General features: G+C 34.3%; 1 protein-coding gene and 2 pseudogenes across 1 annotated transcript; all 3 read left to right on the top strand.

The window, feature by feature from the left end:
- Positions 1-168: 168 nt before the first annotated feature.
- Positions 169-1,461, top strand: LOC113505264 (annotated as a pseudogene).
- A 1,075-nt stretch (positions 1,462-2,536) lies between these two features.
- Positions 2,537-3,463, top strand: LOC113505263 (catalase-like). The gene has a single exon (XM_026887881.1). The coding sequence runs from the start codon at positions 2,537-2,539 to the stop codon at positions 3,461-3,463; it is 927 nt and encodes a 308-aa protein (XP_026743682.1).
- Positions 3,464-6,968: 3,505 nt separating this feature from the next.
- LOC113505262 lies at positions 6,969-8,717 on the top strand (annotated as a pseudogene).
- The last annotated feature ends 6,923 nt before the right edge of the window (positions 8,718-15,640 follow it).

Below are 15,640 nucleotides of genomic sequence, written 5' to 3'. Positions count from 1 at the left end.
ACAGTGGTGTGACTTTAGAAGACGAAACCCGGTATTTATTATTTTATTTTAGATAATTGTTTTACTGAAATGCAAATAGATGTGAGGTATCCTGTGTTTTTAAAAGATTAATAATCAGAATGAAGAAGTGCATTTTTTAGTAGATATTTTTTTTGATCTTCATTTTAATGCTGCGGAATCTGCAATTCAAAGTCATCAGTCAGGAGTGTAGACGACGCTATTGACATTCGCGATACTATTACTTTGAACAGTGATGTGTTTAATAACAGACATCATTTCCATCAAACATCGCATGTTATTAGGGAACGAATACCTGAGCGGGTCGTACATGCTAAAGGTGTCGGTGCTCTCGGATATTTTGAAGTCACCCACGATGTATCAAAGTATACTAAAGCCGATCTGTTCAATGGAATCGGCAAAAGAGCACCAGTATTTGGACGATTTTCCACAGCTAATCAGAACTTAGGAGGATCCGATCTTTTAAGGGAAATGAAAGGCATATCCATGAAATTCTACACCAGGCAGTTAAACTTAGATCTATTATGCTTGCATATACCAATTTTATACAAAGACCCCTTTGAGTTTTTAGGTTTTGTCCGAGCTATCAGAAGGAATCCTCGTACAAGATTATTTGATACTATACAGTTATGGGATTTCCTTAATTTAAAACCTGACTTTTTACAAATAATACTTTGGCTGTTTTCTGATGCCGGTCTCCCAGATGGCTATAGAAAGATGGATAATTTTCCATTCCATACATACGAGTTATACAACAGACATGGCGAACAATATTTTGTGAAATTTAATTTTAGAACGGAGATTGGTTTGTATAATCTTACCAATGCGCAAGCGCAAGCAATAGGAGCCAATGACCCGGACTACTACATGCGAGATTTAATAATGCAATAGCAGCTAAGGATTATCCTAGTTGGAGGTTGGATATGGATATTTTAACAAATGAACAATTGACGAAAGTTGATTTTGACCCATTTGATATGACCAGACTTTGGAAACGAGGAACGTATCGTACTGTAACGGTTGGGCGACTGGTCTTAGACATATAATCGTGACGGGAAGCCACCTGTTCAGGACAATATGGCGGATGTGCCGAACTACTTCCCAAACTCATTCAACGGCCCAATGCCCTATGTTGATGAGAGTCGACCAACTGAAAAAATATTCGGCATGCATAAAAGTGCCACTGATTTACAACCAATGGCTGAATTTTATAATGAAATTGTTGAGAGTGCCACACATAGGCAAAGGATAGCTGAGAACTTCGCTGCCTCCTTAGAGGTTGTACCTGGCGATGTAGAAAAGAAAGCCTTGCGGATACTAACTTTGATAGATGTTGATCTAGGGAGACGAGTCAGATCAGCGCTGAAGGAAGTTAGAGCTCGAGCTAAGATACCTCCAATGGAAAGGTATAACCAGAGGGCACAATGTCTGGCAAATAATTAGTTATGTTCAACTTATTTCACGGTTAAAGACGTAGAAGAGAAGGGGTTTATGTATGTAATATATAAGCTACAAATTGTGTATTTTTTGTTAAAATATTTATACCTATGCATTTGAACTTACATGTTCACCCGTGACAGTGCATAATTTACGAAATTAACTAATAAAATATCTATCTTTTTTATGACTTTTATTACAAATATGTATATACCAACTAAAATGGTTCGTAAGCAGTAACAGTAACCTGGAAATTTTATTTATTAATTTGTTTTTCTTTAGGTAAAGACTAATTTACCTTCTAAGTCTCCAGTCTTATTATCCTCAAGACTCACATTAGTAAGTTGTAGCTACTATACTATCCCTAGCCGAGATATTTCTACTAAATCTAAAAAAACACCAATAGGAACTGCCTATTGTACTGAACTAATATTGTCTTTCTGGGCCAACAGATAGGCAGGTGCCAATTCAAGTAACAGACATAGAGAATAAAACTGAAACTACATATTTCTTTTTTCAGAAACCAATTGGAGTACTTACTACCAACAGCGGAGAGCCACTAGACATAATAGATACTCTAGTTGTAAATACTTTCGATGTATTTGAGAATAAATATCATTATCTACTTGGAACGCACTTCAACAGGGAACGTATACCTGAGAGAGTGGTACACGCTAAAGGTTATGGTGCTTATGGATACTTTGAAGTGATTAACGATGTTTCTAAATACACTAAAGCTGATGTATTTAATGGGATCGGAAAGAAAACACCAGTCGTTGTACGGTTTTCATCACAGTTTCAAAATATCGGCGGTAATGACTTAGTTAGAGAAGTTAAAGGTATAGCCATTAAGTTTTATACACGACAAGGAAATCTAGATATAACAGGTCTTCATATACCTATATTTGTAATTAAAGATCCTATTGATTTCCCGCATTTTGTGCGTGCATTTAAAAGGAATCCTAAAACCGGGTTATTTGACAACACAATGAGATGGGATTTTATGACATTAAGACCTGACCTACTTCACGCATTTCTATGGCTTATGTCTGACCTGACTCTAGGGGATGGATACAGAAAAATGAATTATTTTGCTCTTCATACATATCCATTGTATAACAAAAAAGGAGAACGATATTTCGTGAAATTTAACTTGAGGACGGAGATCGGTCTATATAACTTAACAAATGCTGAAGCATCGACCATCGTTACGGAGAATCTTGACTACTATAATGCAGATTTGTATAACGCAATTTCAAAAAAGAACTATCCAGCGTGGATACTTGAAATGGATATTCTTACGGAAAAAGATTTAACTACGGTAGATTATAACCCATTTGATATTACTAGCTTGTGGCAAAGAGGAACTTACCGCACGGTTCCTATTGGACGGCTGGTTTTAAATCGAGTCGTTGACAATAACTTCAAAGATATTGAGCAGTCTGGGTTTATCCCAAATAATTTGGTACCGGGAATAGGGGAACCTCCAGACACTGTTTTTAAAGCCAGGAAAATTTTATATGAAGACGCTTTAAATTATAGATTGGGAGCCAACCACGCGAAAATAAGGGTGAATGCACCTGTGTACGAGAAGTCATACATCATAAACGGTGTGCCACCTGTTTTGGATAACATGAAAGACGCGCCAAATTATTACCCTAATTCCTTTAATGGACCTATGCCCTATATTGAAGAAAATCGACCAAGAGATAGAATAATTCTTCTTCACAAGAATGCAGTGGACTTGCAACCTCCAGCTGATTACTACAATGAAATAGTTAAGTCTGATGCTCACAGGCAGAGAATTGCTGATAATTTAGCACGGACTCTGGTCGATGTGGTTCCAGATGTTGTTAAAAAAGCTCTCCAGATGATTACTTTGGTTGATATAGATTTAGGCTGGCGTGTGAGACGGTCACTTAGGGTATTGAAGGCAGCAAAGCCGCATCAGAGACAAAAGGAAATGGCAGAATGTATATTTGATGCGATGGATATTACCAAACCCTAGCTCACTCCGCACGTGTCGCAGGTAATTAAAGTCATAAATTACAGGTCAAAACATTTATTTCGAACCAAAACGCGATGCGGACATGTCATTTTATTGCGAAGCGTCTATAGTCACCTTCTAGCGCCAGCATCGAATCAGAGCTGTGTATAAAGATGTTAAAAACCAAGATTTGATTACAGAAAATGATAGTGGAAAATAAAAGTTTGAGAAAGTTTCAATGAATCGCAACTTAACCTTTAGAGTGTGTTTTTCGACTAAAATGGCTTGAATTTTAAATGTACATAATGTATGCGAGCTAATCTGCGACTAGACTATTAGAAGTAGTGATTCTTTTTAAAGATTTCCTTATTTATTGCTGAACAACTGCGATTGTTGGCACAATTGAAATAAATAAATCACATCAACTTGCAACATCAATGAGCATTAACGCAGCATTGGTTTGATTACCATCATGAAATTGCAGTACTTTAAATTAGTTTACATAATTGAGAAAATATTTATCATTAATGTATTTTATCATTATTATCATCTTGATATTCATCATTTCATTACTTTTTAATATGGCACTCATCAATAGTTTAGTCTTAGCTACAATTTCAAACGAACAAGTTGGACTTTGAAGATTGCATTAGCAACGCGCATATTCTTAGCTTGCTTGTACTTACTGTAAGGGAAACAAATCAATGAATGACTGTATTTGTAATGCCAAAACTGTCTCACGTGTAATAAGTATTAGAAATTAATGAAAACATGACACGTGTAATTAGGGTGTCACATTTCCTAACGTTACTATCAAAACACAACTTTCTGCTTTCCATCAACTGACACGACCGTTGCTATATTGCCCGTAATGATTAATTGCGATTCTCATGATCTATTTACAGTTAAGAGTTTCTAGAAAGAAAAGGTGAATTAAGGCTACTGTATAATATATTTCATTCTAGGTCAGTGAATACGATAGCACCTTGATTCGAGTCCTGTCTGATTTGAATTGTTTAGATTTATAATTAATTGCATATATTTAACATATATTTAGAAAACTTGATATTCGTTAGTTTCGTAAATTCGGCCTTAACTAATTGATTTATAATGCTGAATTTGGTTTTAAAATATTTGTGGAAGTCTAAGGGATATTTAAATACCGACATGTAGACAGCTTCTAAAATTGCTGAAAAAGACTGGTTACTTATGCACATATTATATACAGAACTGCAAACACGGGCTATCACAAAACCATTGCATTAATAGTGAACATAAGCAAAAACATTTTAATACTAACCAAATCGATTGGCAACAGGGCCCCAATTCTGCTATTTACAATGGCCGATGAATTAATGAAATTTGGCGTAAAATGACAATTTTCGTATTCTCTTAAGCATTTTTCTTCAAGATCAATGCAATCAAGTTCCAATTATTGTATTGGCAAAACGCTTAAGAGAATAGAAATAATTTCAAATTTAATCTAAATGCCATTCATTCATTGGCCATTGTAAAAAAGCAGAATCGGGACCCTGGTCTCTCTACTAAAACATTAATAATGATCATTACCAGAGTTGTATTAAAAGTAGGTGGAAAGGGAAATAAGTAATTAAGTATTCAGCTTGAAACTATTAGACGAATCACTATTATATTGGAATTACTTAATATAATTGCTTTAGACAGGCAATATCTTATTGGTAGGGCTGTCTGGTATATGAAGGTTTGCAACGCATTGCCATACACCGACACAAAAATGCGGATGACGTAGCACAGCGGTTCAGGTTTAATCAGTAAGATCTGACACTACACATTTCCTCCTCTGAGAGAGTGGGTGTCCATGAGGATTCCCTCGCCTTAACAAAATAAGTGTTGGCATTTATGAATCCATTCAGTTTATAATGGTCAACAAGTTGCACCACACACCGGTTTATTTTGTCATTAATACAATCTATTTTTCAACCGACTTCAAAAAGGAGGCGGTCCTTAATTCGTCTGTATTTTGTTTGTTACCTCTGATTTTCTTCTTTTATCTGAAGTGAAATAGGACTGTCATTTGTTCCCATAACATTTTACCAACTTAAGCTTGGCTCAGTAGTTTTTTTGTTTAAATCGGTTGTTTTTTTGTTAAAACAGTTATACCAAACATTATTTTATAGCCTCTTTAAGATTCCTCTGCAGGGCTTCATCTTTTTTATCCAAACCTCTTTATATTTCGCGATTTTCTGTTGCTCCCCTCATATCTGACAAAACATTTGCCGCTGATGATCTCAGCCTCATTATATCTTTATTTTTTAAGTCCACTAGGTTACGATCTATGTCCATTGCGGCATTTTAGTAAAGCTATATTTGCGTGACGTTACTTGCCAGTTTCCACCTAAGCTTGGCTTTTATTTCTCCATAATTATAATTTGCATTTGGAGAGCACTGTGTTGTTTCCAACTCAGTTCATAGTTCTGTCAAATAAATGAAGCCAGTTTTCACTTAACGCACTGGCTATCTGTGATGATAATGGCCCGACGTGAAAATACCTAAGTCCCAAACCGAATGTCTGATGACGAATCGTATTGAAAAAGGTCAACGAGCAGAAAAAGTTTATGTGAAACGAGATGCCCTGACTCACGAGTAATAATTAAATGCTAACTATAAACACTAAGACAGCAAAATCTATAAAGCTGCTTTTTTATTCAGTTTTTAGAACGTAGGTAAAATTTTTTTGTTGTATACTCCCATTTAACATCTTAATGGTACGTAGTGTTTTACATTCAAAGGTTAACTGTAATGTATTAGCGCTAACATTTATATTATTATTGTTAAAATTAATAACTATGAGTAGTCCGTAAATTACTCCAATGTAATTATTTGCAAAAAAAAGGTATATTGTAAATTTTTAAGTAACAATTACTTATATTATATAAGTTATATATAAGTGCTTAAGTACCTATGTCTTAATTAAACTAAGTAATAAATATAAAGTGTGTTTTATTTTTCCATCTATACTACCAAGAAGAAGGTGTAACTGTATTTGTGTTTTTTCTTTAAAATGAAAAGAATATACAATGACAGCACTGGTTTATTCAAACACTAGTAGGTATGTTAAATTTTAGGCTGACTGTCCTTACACAGCAACAAATACACCGGGATCAGTCGGCTGTGAAATCTGTTTGTACTTAGTTACAATTAACTTAAATTAAAGATATTAAGTATTCCTGTTTTAAACGCATTTAATTTGTATAAAGAGGTGCGATTGAAAATTTGTACCTACTTTGTTCTAACGGCTATAATGAGGCAGGTTGTGGCTTACGTTTGTTTGTGTGCAGTTGTGAATTATGTGACGGGCTACGAGCATTACAATGAGTCGGTGAACGCAGTCCCTCTACAGTTGCCAAGTTTCAGACATGAGCACCCGGTACGAATAAATAATGCTTTATAATTCTATATGGATCATCTTCCTCTTCAATGTTAGCGTTTGCAAAGGAAGTTTCCTTGCCCTAACTGTTTTTTTTTTCTTCAAAAAAAAATTAAATTGCTGAAAATGAGTTTTATATTTACAAGTTGCAAATTTGCATATTATATTGGAGGTATTTGTGACCAATTGTAGTAATAGTTACTACTAATAGTTTAGGATTAGTTTCTCTCATTCAATCCTTTCAGTATATTATACTTAAGGAATTCAGACGACAAAAAATAAATAAAATAGATACGCAAATCTGAAAGGCAAAAATATCGTATTTTGAGTAAAAGAGTAGTATTTGTTCATTTCGAATCGCTTGTCCAAATGCTTGGTTGTTTATTACAGGAAACTATTGGAGTATGGACTAGAACCACCGGCGATCCCATAGACATACGAGATACCGCATTCCTCAATACGCCTGATATATTTGAAAATAAACACCACTTTATTATGGGATCGCACCTCAACAGAGAACGTATACCTGAAAGAGTTGTGCACGCTAAAGGTTATGGTGCTTATGGATACTTTGAAGTAACACACGATGTTTCTAAATACACTACAGCTGATGTATTCAACGGGGTCGGCAAGAGAACACCCGTCGTTGGAAGATTTTCAATTGCAATCCAAAATCTCGGAGGAAATGACTTAGCTAGAGAAACAAGAGGATTATCTATGAAGTTTTACACTAAGCAAGGCAATTTAGACTTAATATCGTTACATTTGCCAATATTTTTATACAAAGACCCCATTAATTTTGGCCAGTTTGCACATGCCTTCAAAAGAAATCCTAAAACTGGAACATTTGATAATAACATGAGATGGGACTTCCTCACCTTAAGACCTGATCACTTCCACACAATTATGTGGCTCTTGTCTGATATAGGTTTACCTGATGGATACAGAAAAATAAATTATTTCCCAATTCATACATACGAGGTGTATAACAAAAAAGGACAACGTTATTACGTTAAATTCAACTTCAGGACAGAGCTCGGTGTGCAAAACCTAACAAATGCTGAAGCAGCGGCCATCTCTTTAGAGGATCCTGACTATTTCAACACAGACTTGTACAATGCGATTGCAAAAAAGAACTATCCAGCATGGCAAGTCGAAATGGATATTCTTACAGAAAAAGACTTAATTAAGGTTGATTATGATCCATTCGATGTTACTAGGTTATGGGAAAGAGGCACATATCACACTGTTCCTCTTGGACGGTTGGTTTTCAATCGCCTCGTTGACAATAACTTTAAAGATGTTGAGATCTCAGGATTTTGTCCAGATAATTTAGTTCCAGGAATAATGGGACCATTAGACGTTGTTTTCAAATCCCGTAGAGTTTTCTATCAAGATGCTCAAAATTATAGATTGGGAACAAATTACGCAAACATCAGAGTCAATGAACCTATGTACGATAAGACGTACTCTCGTGACGGTGTGCCACCTGTTCTGGATAATATGAAAGACGCGCCAAATTATTATCCAAATTCCTTTAACGGACCCATGCCCTACGTTGATGAAAACCGACCAACAGATAGAATAGTGATTTTTCACAGGAACGCAGTAGACTTGCAACCTATGGCCGAGTTTTACAATGAAATTATTGAGTCAGATGATCACAGACAGAGGCTTGCCAATAATTTAGCAGAGACACTGGTAGATGTGGTACCTGATATAGAGAAGAAAGCTTTCCATTTGATGAGTTTGATAGATGAGGATTTGAGTCGTCGCGTGAATGCTACACTGACGGCTCTGAGGGCAGCCGACCCGCAGGAGAGACAACGTGAAATCGCACAATGTATAGCCAAGGCTAATGAGGTTTAAAAACACTACTAGCTCCTTCTGCGCTTATCGTAAAAGGTGATTATGGGATACATCCAAAGTAATTTGTAGAAGCACCCTGTGAACCTTAGCAAAGATTAAATGATTTGCAACTGTTTTTCAAGTCTTCATGAATAAAGATATTTTATATATTTTCCGCAAATATTTTCCGAATATTCTTGCAATGCTTATTAGTGTTTGTTCATTTCTGATTCCCAAATAAAACTATTGGTTCATATGCATGTAATTATAACCATGAGTTAACTCTTCGATAAAAATATGATATAGGTAAAGAGACCAGTATTTAAAGCAATATTTAAACCAAATAAATTTATTTTCATCATCTGAGATTGGGATATTTAGCCAAGAATATAAATGAAGTCAAATGGGGAAGCTTTGCCCGTTTAGGATACTTATTGAGATTAATAAAAAAAACTAAATATCCATCTAAGACCATCACATAATTGATTGCCCATAATGACACAAAAGTTTCATGTCGGTGGTATTTTTTCCCCATCTTTTTGAAGTTTGCAATCATATTTTTATCGGTGTTCAGTTTTGAGAACTTAAATCTTCATGAAATAAATGGTCATTTTTTTTATTACGACTATTACTGCTGAGAGTTTTTTTTTACATTAGAGTTTCAGTTTCAGTTTGCAAGAAAGATTACTCAAATAACTACAGACAATCTGTAACGCTAAGAAGTCCACCTGTGTGATGAATATAGGCTGCTATTATTATTTATTCATTACAAAATCTAAAAAGTTTTTTTAACACCGATTATTTAAACGATTAAGAATGATTGTTTATGAAATGTATGTTAACGAGATAAGTGTTATTATTGCTATTAAGAAACAAAGTGTTTTATTGCATTGTAACACTTGCACAAATGTATTAGTTGCGTGATTTTAGGTGGAGAGATCCGGTACGTTGCACTCGTGTAATAAATAGGCACATAAAACTCATATGTAGGTAATCATTAAATAATCTGTTTGCTTAACAAATGAAAGGTACTTTAAATTGCTCTGATAACCTTCTGGTTCTACAACTAAGTAAAGAAGGTTTACAAAGAAAAGATAGAGTTAGTAGAGCAACGAAAAAAACGGTCAAGCGTGAAACGGACTTACGAAAATACACGGACGAAATATAATTTAGCCAAAATAAACTATTTTATTTCATTACTGGACAGGAAATCTAAATAGGAACTTACGGAAGCTACTAAAGTTGTTAAAATTTAGGCTAAGATTATTATATCATAATAATCTTAGTGTGAACGGAAAGAGTGTTGAAGAATAGCAATATAATAGAAATTCAATAATTCTTCATTGCCTTCTCAATTGTTTGTTTTAACCTCTTCACTATTTTACTATTGTGTGTGTATATCATTCGATTCTTACAGCTATTATACAATCAAAGTTAATTACGTTAATGTAATGTTCATTTAACAAACAATTATATTCCGAGTAAAAACCGATGAGTACGTATTTCCTTTCAGATTAAATATATAATTTGTAGAGAAACTCAATATTGTATTAAATTTATTACATTGATTAGTTAATTACCGATATCCTTACGTAATATACCATGTGATTTTACAAAAGCAGCCCAGTTCATGTATCCGACGTAAAATACCCCTAGGCGCGATTATTATTTTTTTATCATCAACTAAGATAATAAGTGCGAAGAAAAATTAAACAAGAGAAATCTGAAATATACTCTTAAAAATGATAAAAACGCCGCCGCACGCGCCCCTCATCATTGTTACAAGGCTCGGACCGCGCTCGCAACAGAGCTGTGTTTCTAAAAAACTACGAATTACATCATAATATTGAATAATTTTTTTTTATTATGAACGTGTTCTAGTCATTGGATACATGAACTGGGTTGCTTTTGTAAGACGAGTAAAAAATCACGGTGTATAAAAACGGGACCGATTTGTGTGAGACTTCATAATTAGATTTTTATGAAGCATATCAAGCAAACGATAAATCTGTCTTAAATTAAATTTGATAATTGATTGCAAAGCGATCGTTTTTCTTAATTAATTATTGGTTTACTAATGAGGTATGTCCGTTCTTCTGTTTAGCATTTTGCTGAACTCTGGGCCAAACATCATAGGGCCTTTTATTTTAAAATACAGTCTAAGGTGTTCATAAAAGTAAAATATAAAATTAGTCATCTTGGGTTCTATCTGCATACAAGTTAAATTTTGCCAAGCGAAAGCTGAAATGTCAAAGGCACATCACTTGTCAAACAGGAATGTCATTCTTTATCCTTTGAAGTTTTCTTTTCGTTTTCTACTGTAATGCAATGCTTACTTTCTGTGAATTATTTTTTTATCTTTCTTGATTTTACAAAATCCCTTGCATTCTTCGATTTTATGATGTATTACCTGATTCTTTAACAATCTTTTGGTACATACCAAGATAGAATTTACAAATTTAACGCATGACTACTCCAAGTTAATTAAAAGTTGTCATCATTTCCATATTTCCTTCGCTCTGAGGCTATGGAAAATTTAAATCTATAAAAATATAACAAGGATGGAATAATGATATCTTTACGCTATGAATGTAGAGGGTTGTGCGAGATTCTGCGTAATATATGGTATGTTCTACTGCTGGACAAAGGCTTTTGGTGGATATTCAACACGCTTGGTCACTTGCTAGTTGGGGATTCAATAGCCATTTCCGAATGCTGGGAGCTTCTTAAAATTACTTATAAGTAATAATAGTGCAATTGTTGACTGTAGATACTGTAAAAAATTCATAACTGCAATAATATTATTTCACGTGCACTTTAGGTCTTTGACGCAATTAAAACAAATTATTACTAGCCTGATTTAACTCTGTGCTGTTCACACGAAAAGATACATCCTTAATTATGAGGATTGAAGACAATTTATTTTTTAAAGAGTATCTTTCTGTGTGCAAATATATGTTTGGAAATCGTCGACAACTTAGGTCTCGAGGGTGCATTAAAAAAAGTGTCCCCTGCAAGCATCTCTGTGTAGACTCAGCTTTATACCACGTCGTAATTCCCTCACAGCTCTGCTGTTGATTATGTTAATTCTAGCGCTAACTTCGGCTGTGGAGCGCTGTTTATTCACTCCCAGCGTATTAATTATGGAGACTCCAGTGGACATGCAATCAACATACCTAGAGGTAACATTGACTGTACAGATTATGATAATCGGAACGAAGAATTTAAATTGTTTGTTCTATATTTATTTTTATGGTTCCGTATCCAAAGAATAAACATGGAATCCTAGTGCTAAAGGTCCGCTGTTTATCGTATCGTCTGCTAACAGGCTTTATGAAGCTCATGAACCGTGATAATATAGATGAATAGAAGGTAGACAGTTGTATATTACACAGATTATGTATTTTTGCTGCTGGTGTAAAATGTACGAAACCATTGTTGTCACGAGTCGAACTCGCGACCGGTTTTCGACTAACTATTATACCTGAAAGTGCCTTTTTATGACAAACCGGATCGGGATCCTGTATGCTATTAAAATAGGTTCACCCAAAAATCAAATATTAATTTGTATATTAGCTGCAATTATTTTAATCGAGACAAGCCTGTTAAATGTAAACTACCATCAATTAATCGCCAGAAAACCAAATTATAATTAGGTGCAAATAGGCAAAAACATAATTACGAGTAATTTGTTTTTAATTAAGTAATAACCTGGTTCTAGATATGCAGGTATAGTATCAATTTATTGAAATACTCTGCATTAGTTTATACACTTCAATTTGAAAATTGTTTAAAGAGAACCCTGAGTTTGTTTCGACATTTCTTCTTAGGGTAGTCAGCTAGGAAATGTCGGCTCCATCGTTCTCAAAAATGACATGAAAATAAATAAAAGTGATAAATAAAAGTGTAATAAATAAAAGTGATAAAATATTGTTTATTTTTATTTAAAAACAATTTTTTTAATATAATAAAATTATCTGTATAAGTTTACCAATATATTCATAGTATGTACATATACCATGTAGGGTATATGACAAAAAAGTTGTTTATTCCATCAGGTAGTTTCGCCAGAAAGTATTGAATATGTAAGATTTTTTTCTCTTATCTCGTAAACAAAAATGTGAAGGGGAAACAGTGAGTATCATCTAATTATGACGTCACTTACCAATGCGCGTTTTACTAGCTAGTGATGTCACTAGCCCCCCCTAACATACATGCTATCATTTTAAGTGATTTTAATCTTCCTAGCTTTTAAAGATGAGATAAAATGATTAACGATAGGGCTGTAAAGAGTGAGATTCTTGATTCTTGTGAGATAATGGCCGATAGGAAGGTGTGGAAGAAGATGACATGTTGCGCCGCCCCAAAATAAAATAATTGGGATAAGGGCAGGGGAATGATGATGATGATGAGATAAAATGAAAATACTTATTCAATATTTTTGGGAAACCTATCTGACGGACTACTTAGGTTTTTGTTAGTCAAATACCCTTGTTTGTTGAATGGATTACTTGCTTATTGGTCTTGGTCTCAAAGAAATAAATAATTTGTGACATATAGTTGTTTGTGGAACATAAATAGCGGTCACTCGCGGTGACCTGGATTTTACGTAACATAAATGTGACAGACACAAGTAGAAGTGTTGGAAAAATAAAACACTTTATCAACAAAAGTTTAGTCATAAAATCACTTTATTATGTCCCCGTTTTCAAGTTCAGAGGACCATTTATTTCGTACCAAGAAAATAAGGCTGTAGATTTATGTCTCAAAGATATCATAGATGTTATCAAGGCGTTTTTATTGGTCTGTCATTTAGGTACTAGGTACAGTTAATTTTCAGACCTATATAAAACAAGATAAAGTAAACAATTGAAAGTTGTTTTTTTATCAAAGTATTGAGTAAGTGTCTGTATCGTAATACATAATGTTAATAATTAGACGAATTAATTCTGATATTTGAAAAACACTCTATTTATTTGAATTTAGTGACACAGAATTAAACATCTTAGTATAACTAACGTACTTGGGTATTTTAAGAAAATGTTTTTCCTAATTATTCGTAGTAAAAAGCCTTTTAGCCATCACATAAACTTTGGATCAATTTATTGGTCCTTTTACCCAACTTATCCGATAACTGTCAAAATTCCCGGTCCTTTGAGCGTACCCTTTATTCTTTTCAATATCCGAAGATTTCGTAGCAAAGTTGCGTTTGAGCGAATTTCTAAGAGGCCAGTAATATTTCACCAGTTTTTGGTTGATCCTTGCGATAAAAATGTCTCGACTCAGCTGCCTCTAAAAGTACCTACTTAATAGATTATAGTTATTGTAATAATTTTTTTTTTATGAATGGACGATTTGTTATAATAAAGCACTTTGTAGATGTATTTATATTATTGACGTTTAATTAGTGAAAGATAGAAAAGTTCTATGAAAATGTTATCGTTATGGCACCTCAAAGGCGGCTTAATTTCTCAAATTTGTATTGGGTGATTGATAGCTTTGCGCGAGAGTTAGAATTAATTATAATAAGTTACCCAAATATATTATTGAAACTACAAAAATATCGTTCCTCTAAATGAGACCAAAAAAAACACGCCGAACGAACAAAATAAATCGGCCACCAAAATAAATCGCCGAACATTAGTTTTCAAAAGCAATTATTGAGTGCGCAAAAAACTTACTTAATTTGCCTCTTTAGCATAATCCGAGGTAATATTTTAGTCTAACCCTGGTCGATAGCTACCAGGCTCACAGAAGCAAAAAGGACGCGGAAAGGGCGACGTCAACGTAACAGTTGGTTATATACGTGTTGCGTCTCATCGGATTATGTAAATAGGAGGCTATAAGCGGAGGGTCGTTCCGCGCCCGTTGTTTCGGAAAACCCCTCCACTCCCCTCTCCGCCCCGCCACCCCCTCTCGACCTGTCCACTGTACTGGAAGTTCTATCCACGTATGTATAAGAACTTCACTAGTCTGTGGAAAAGGCCTTTTTACTGGTGGTGTATTGTGCGGAATTAATGAAAGGATTTGTCGCGTGAATGTAAAATGTAATAAAGGATGGGAACTATATTTGAAAGGGAAATGGCATGATTGGTGGTTTTAATTAAACACATTTGGATTGCTTCAAAATCGGCTACATAAAAAAGTAAAGGATCATAGTGACGAGAAATGAATGAAATAACATTTACATTATTGGTTCTCCTTGAAATGGTGTGGCAAATAACAAAGATTCTGATCAGAAACATTGTTCAGCGAAAGTATTTTGACAACAGCCGTATTTATTCCTATATCTACACCAGTGTACAGTTTGTACTAGTTATTGGGACTGAGCTAGGAATAGGCTGTCAATTCAGCACTGAAAAATCTAGATTCGTTTTGTAATTGAAATTGAAGTGGGTTCACAGCTGAGTGTTTTTTGTTCTGTTTTTTAGGGCAATCCCAAAACCTCTATTATATGTAAAGTGTAGTTTTAACACTAAGGTTTACGTATTTATCAACCGACTACAAAAAGAAGTCTTGATTTGTCCGTTTCGTTATGTTTGGTACTTCAGAAGCATTTTCTGAATGAATTTTTAGTTTAGATCTGCATTTTGGTGATTATGTTGTATTTTACATAAAATTATTTGGCCCCATATTTTTGCTCAGTTACCTTGACTGTAGGTTTTTAATGTGTAAACAATATTATAAGTTTCGCCAAACAAAGAACTTGCCAACACTTGAAATGAACGTTTTATAACAAAGAATTAAAAACATGCTGAACGATGAAATTTCTTTAAATTAACCATTTGAACGTGTGGAAATTCTAAACTGTTTTGTTAGTTTCCTCGTATTATCTTAACGTCTTCCGCAAACACTTAATTGCAAACAACAATCTGTTGCGAGAATAGTTCTAAACTCACAACTTAGAGGGCTTTATACACGAGGCAACTCCAAGGATATTCGGA

Source organism: Trichoplusia ni, chromosome 25, assembly GCF_003590095.1.
Source record: "Trichoplusia ni isolate ovarian cell line Hi5 chromosome 25, tn1, whole genome shotgun sequence".
NCBI lineage: Eukaryota > Metazoa > Arthropoda > Insecta > Lepidoptera > Noctuidae > Trichoplusia > Trichoplusia ni.
This window is presented reverse-complemented; position numbering and strand designations above follow the sequence as displayed.

What these genes read in the sequence shown, in the direction of transcription:
- LOC113505263 (XM_026887881.1), top strand. Translation starts at nt 2,537, where the DNA reads ATGAATTATTTTGCTCTTCATACATATCCATTGTATAACAAAAAAGGA.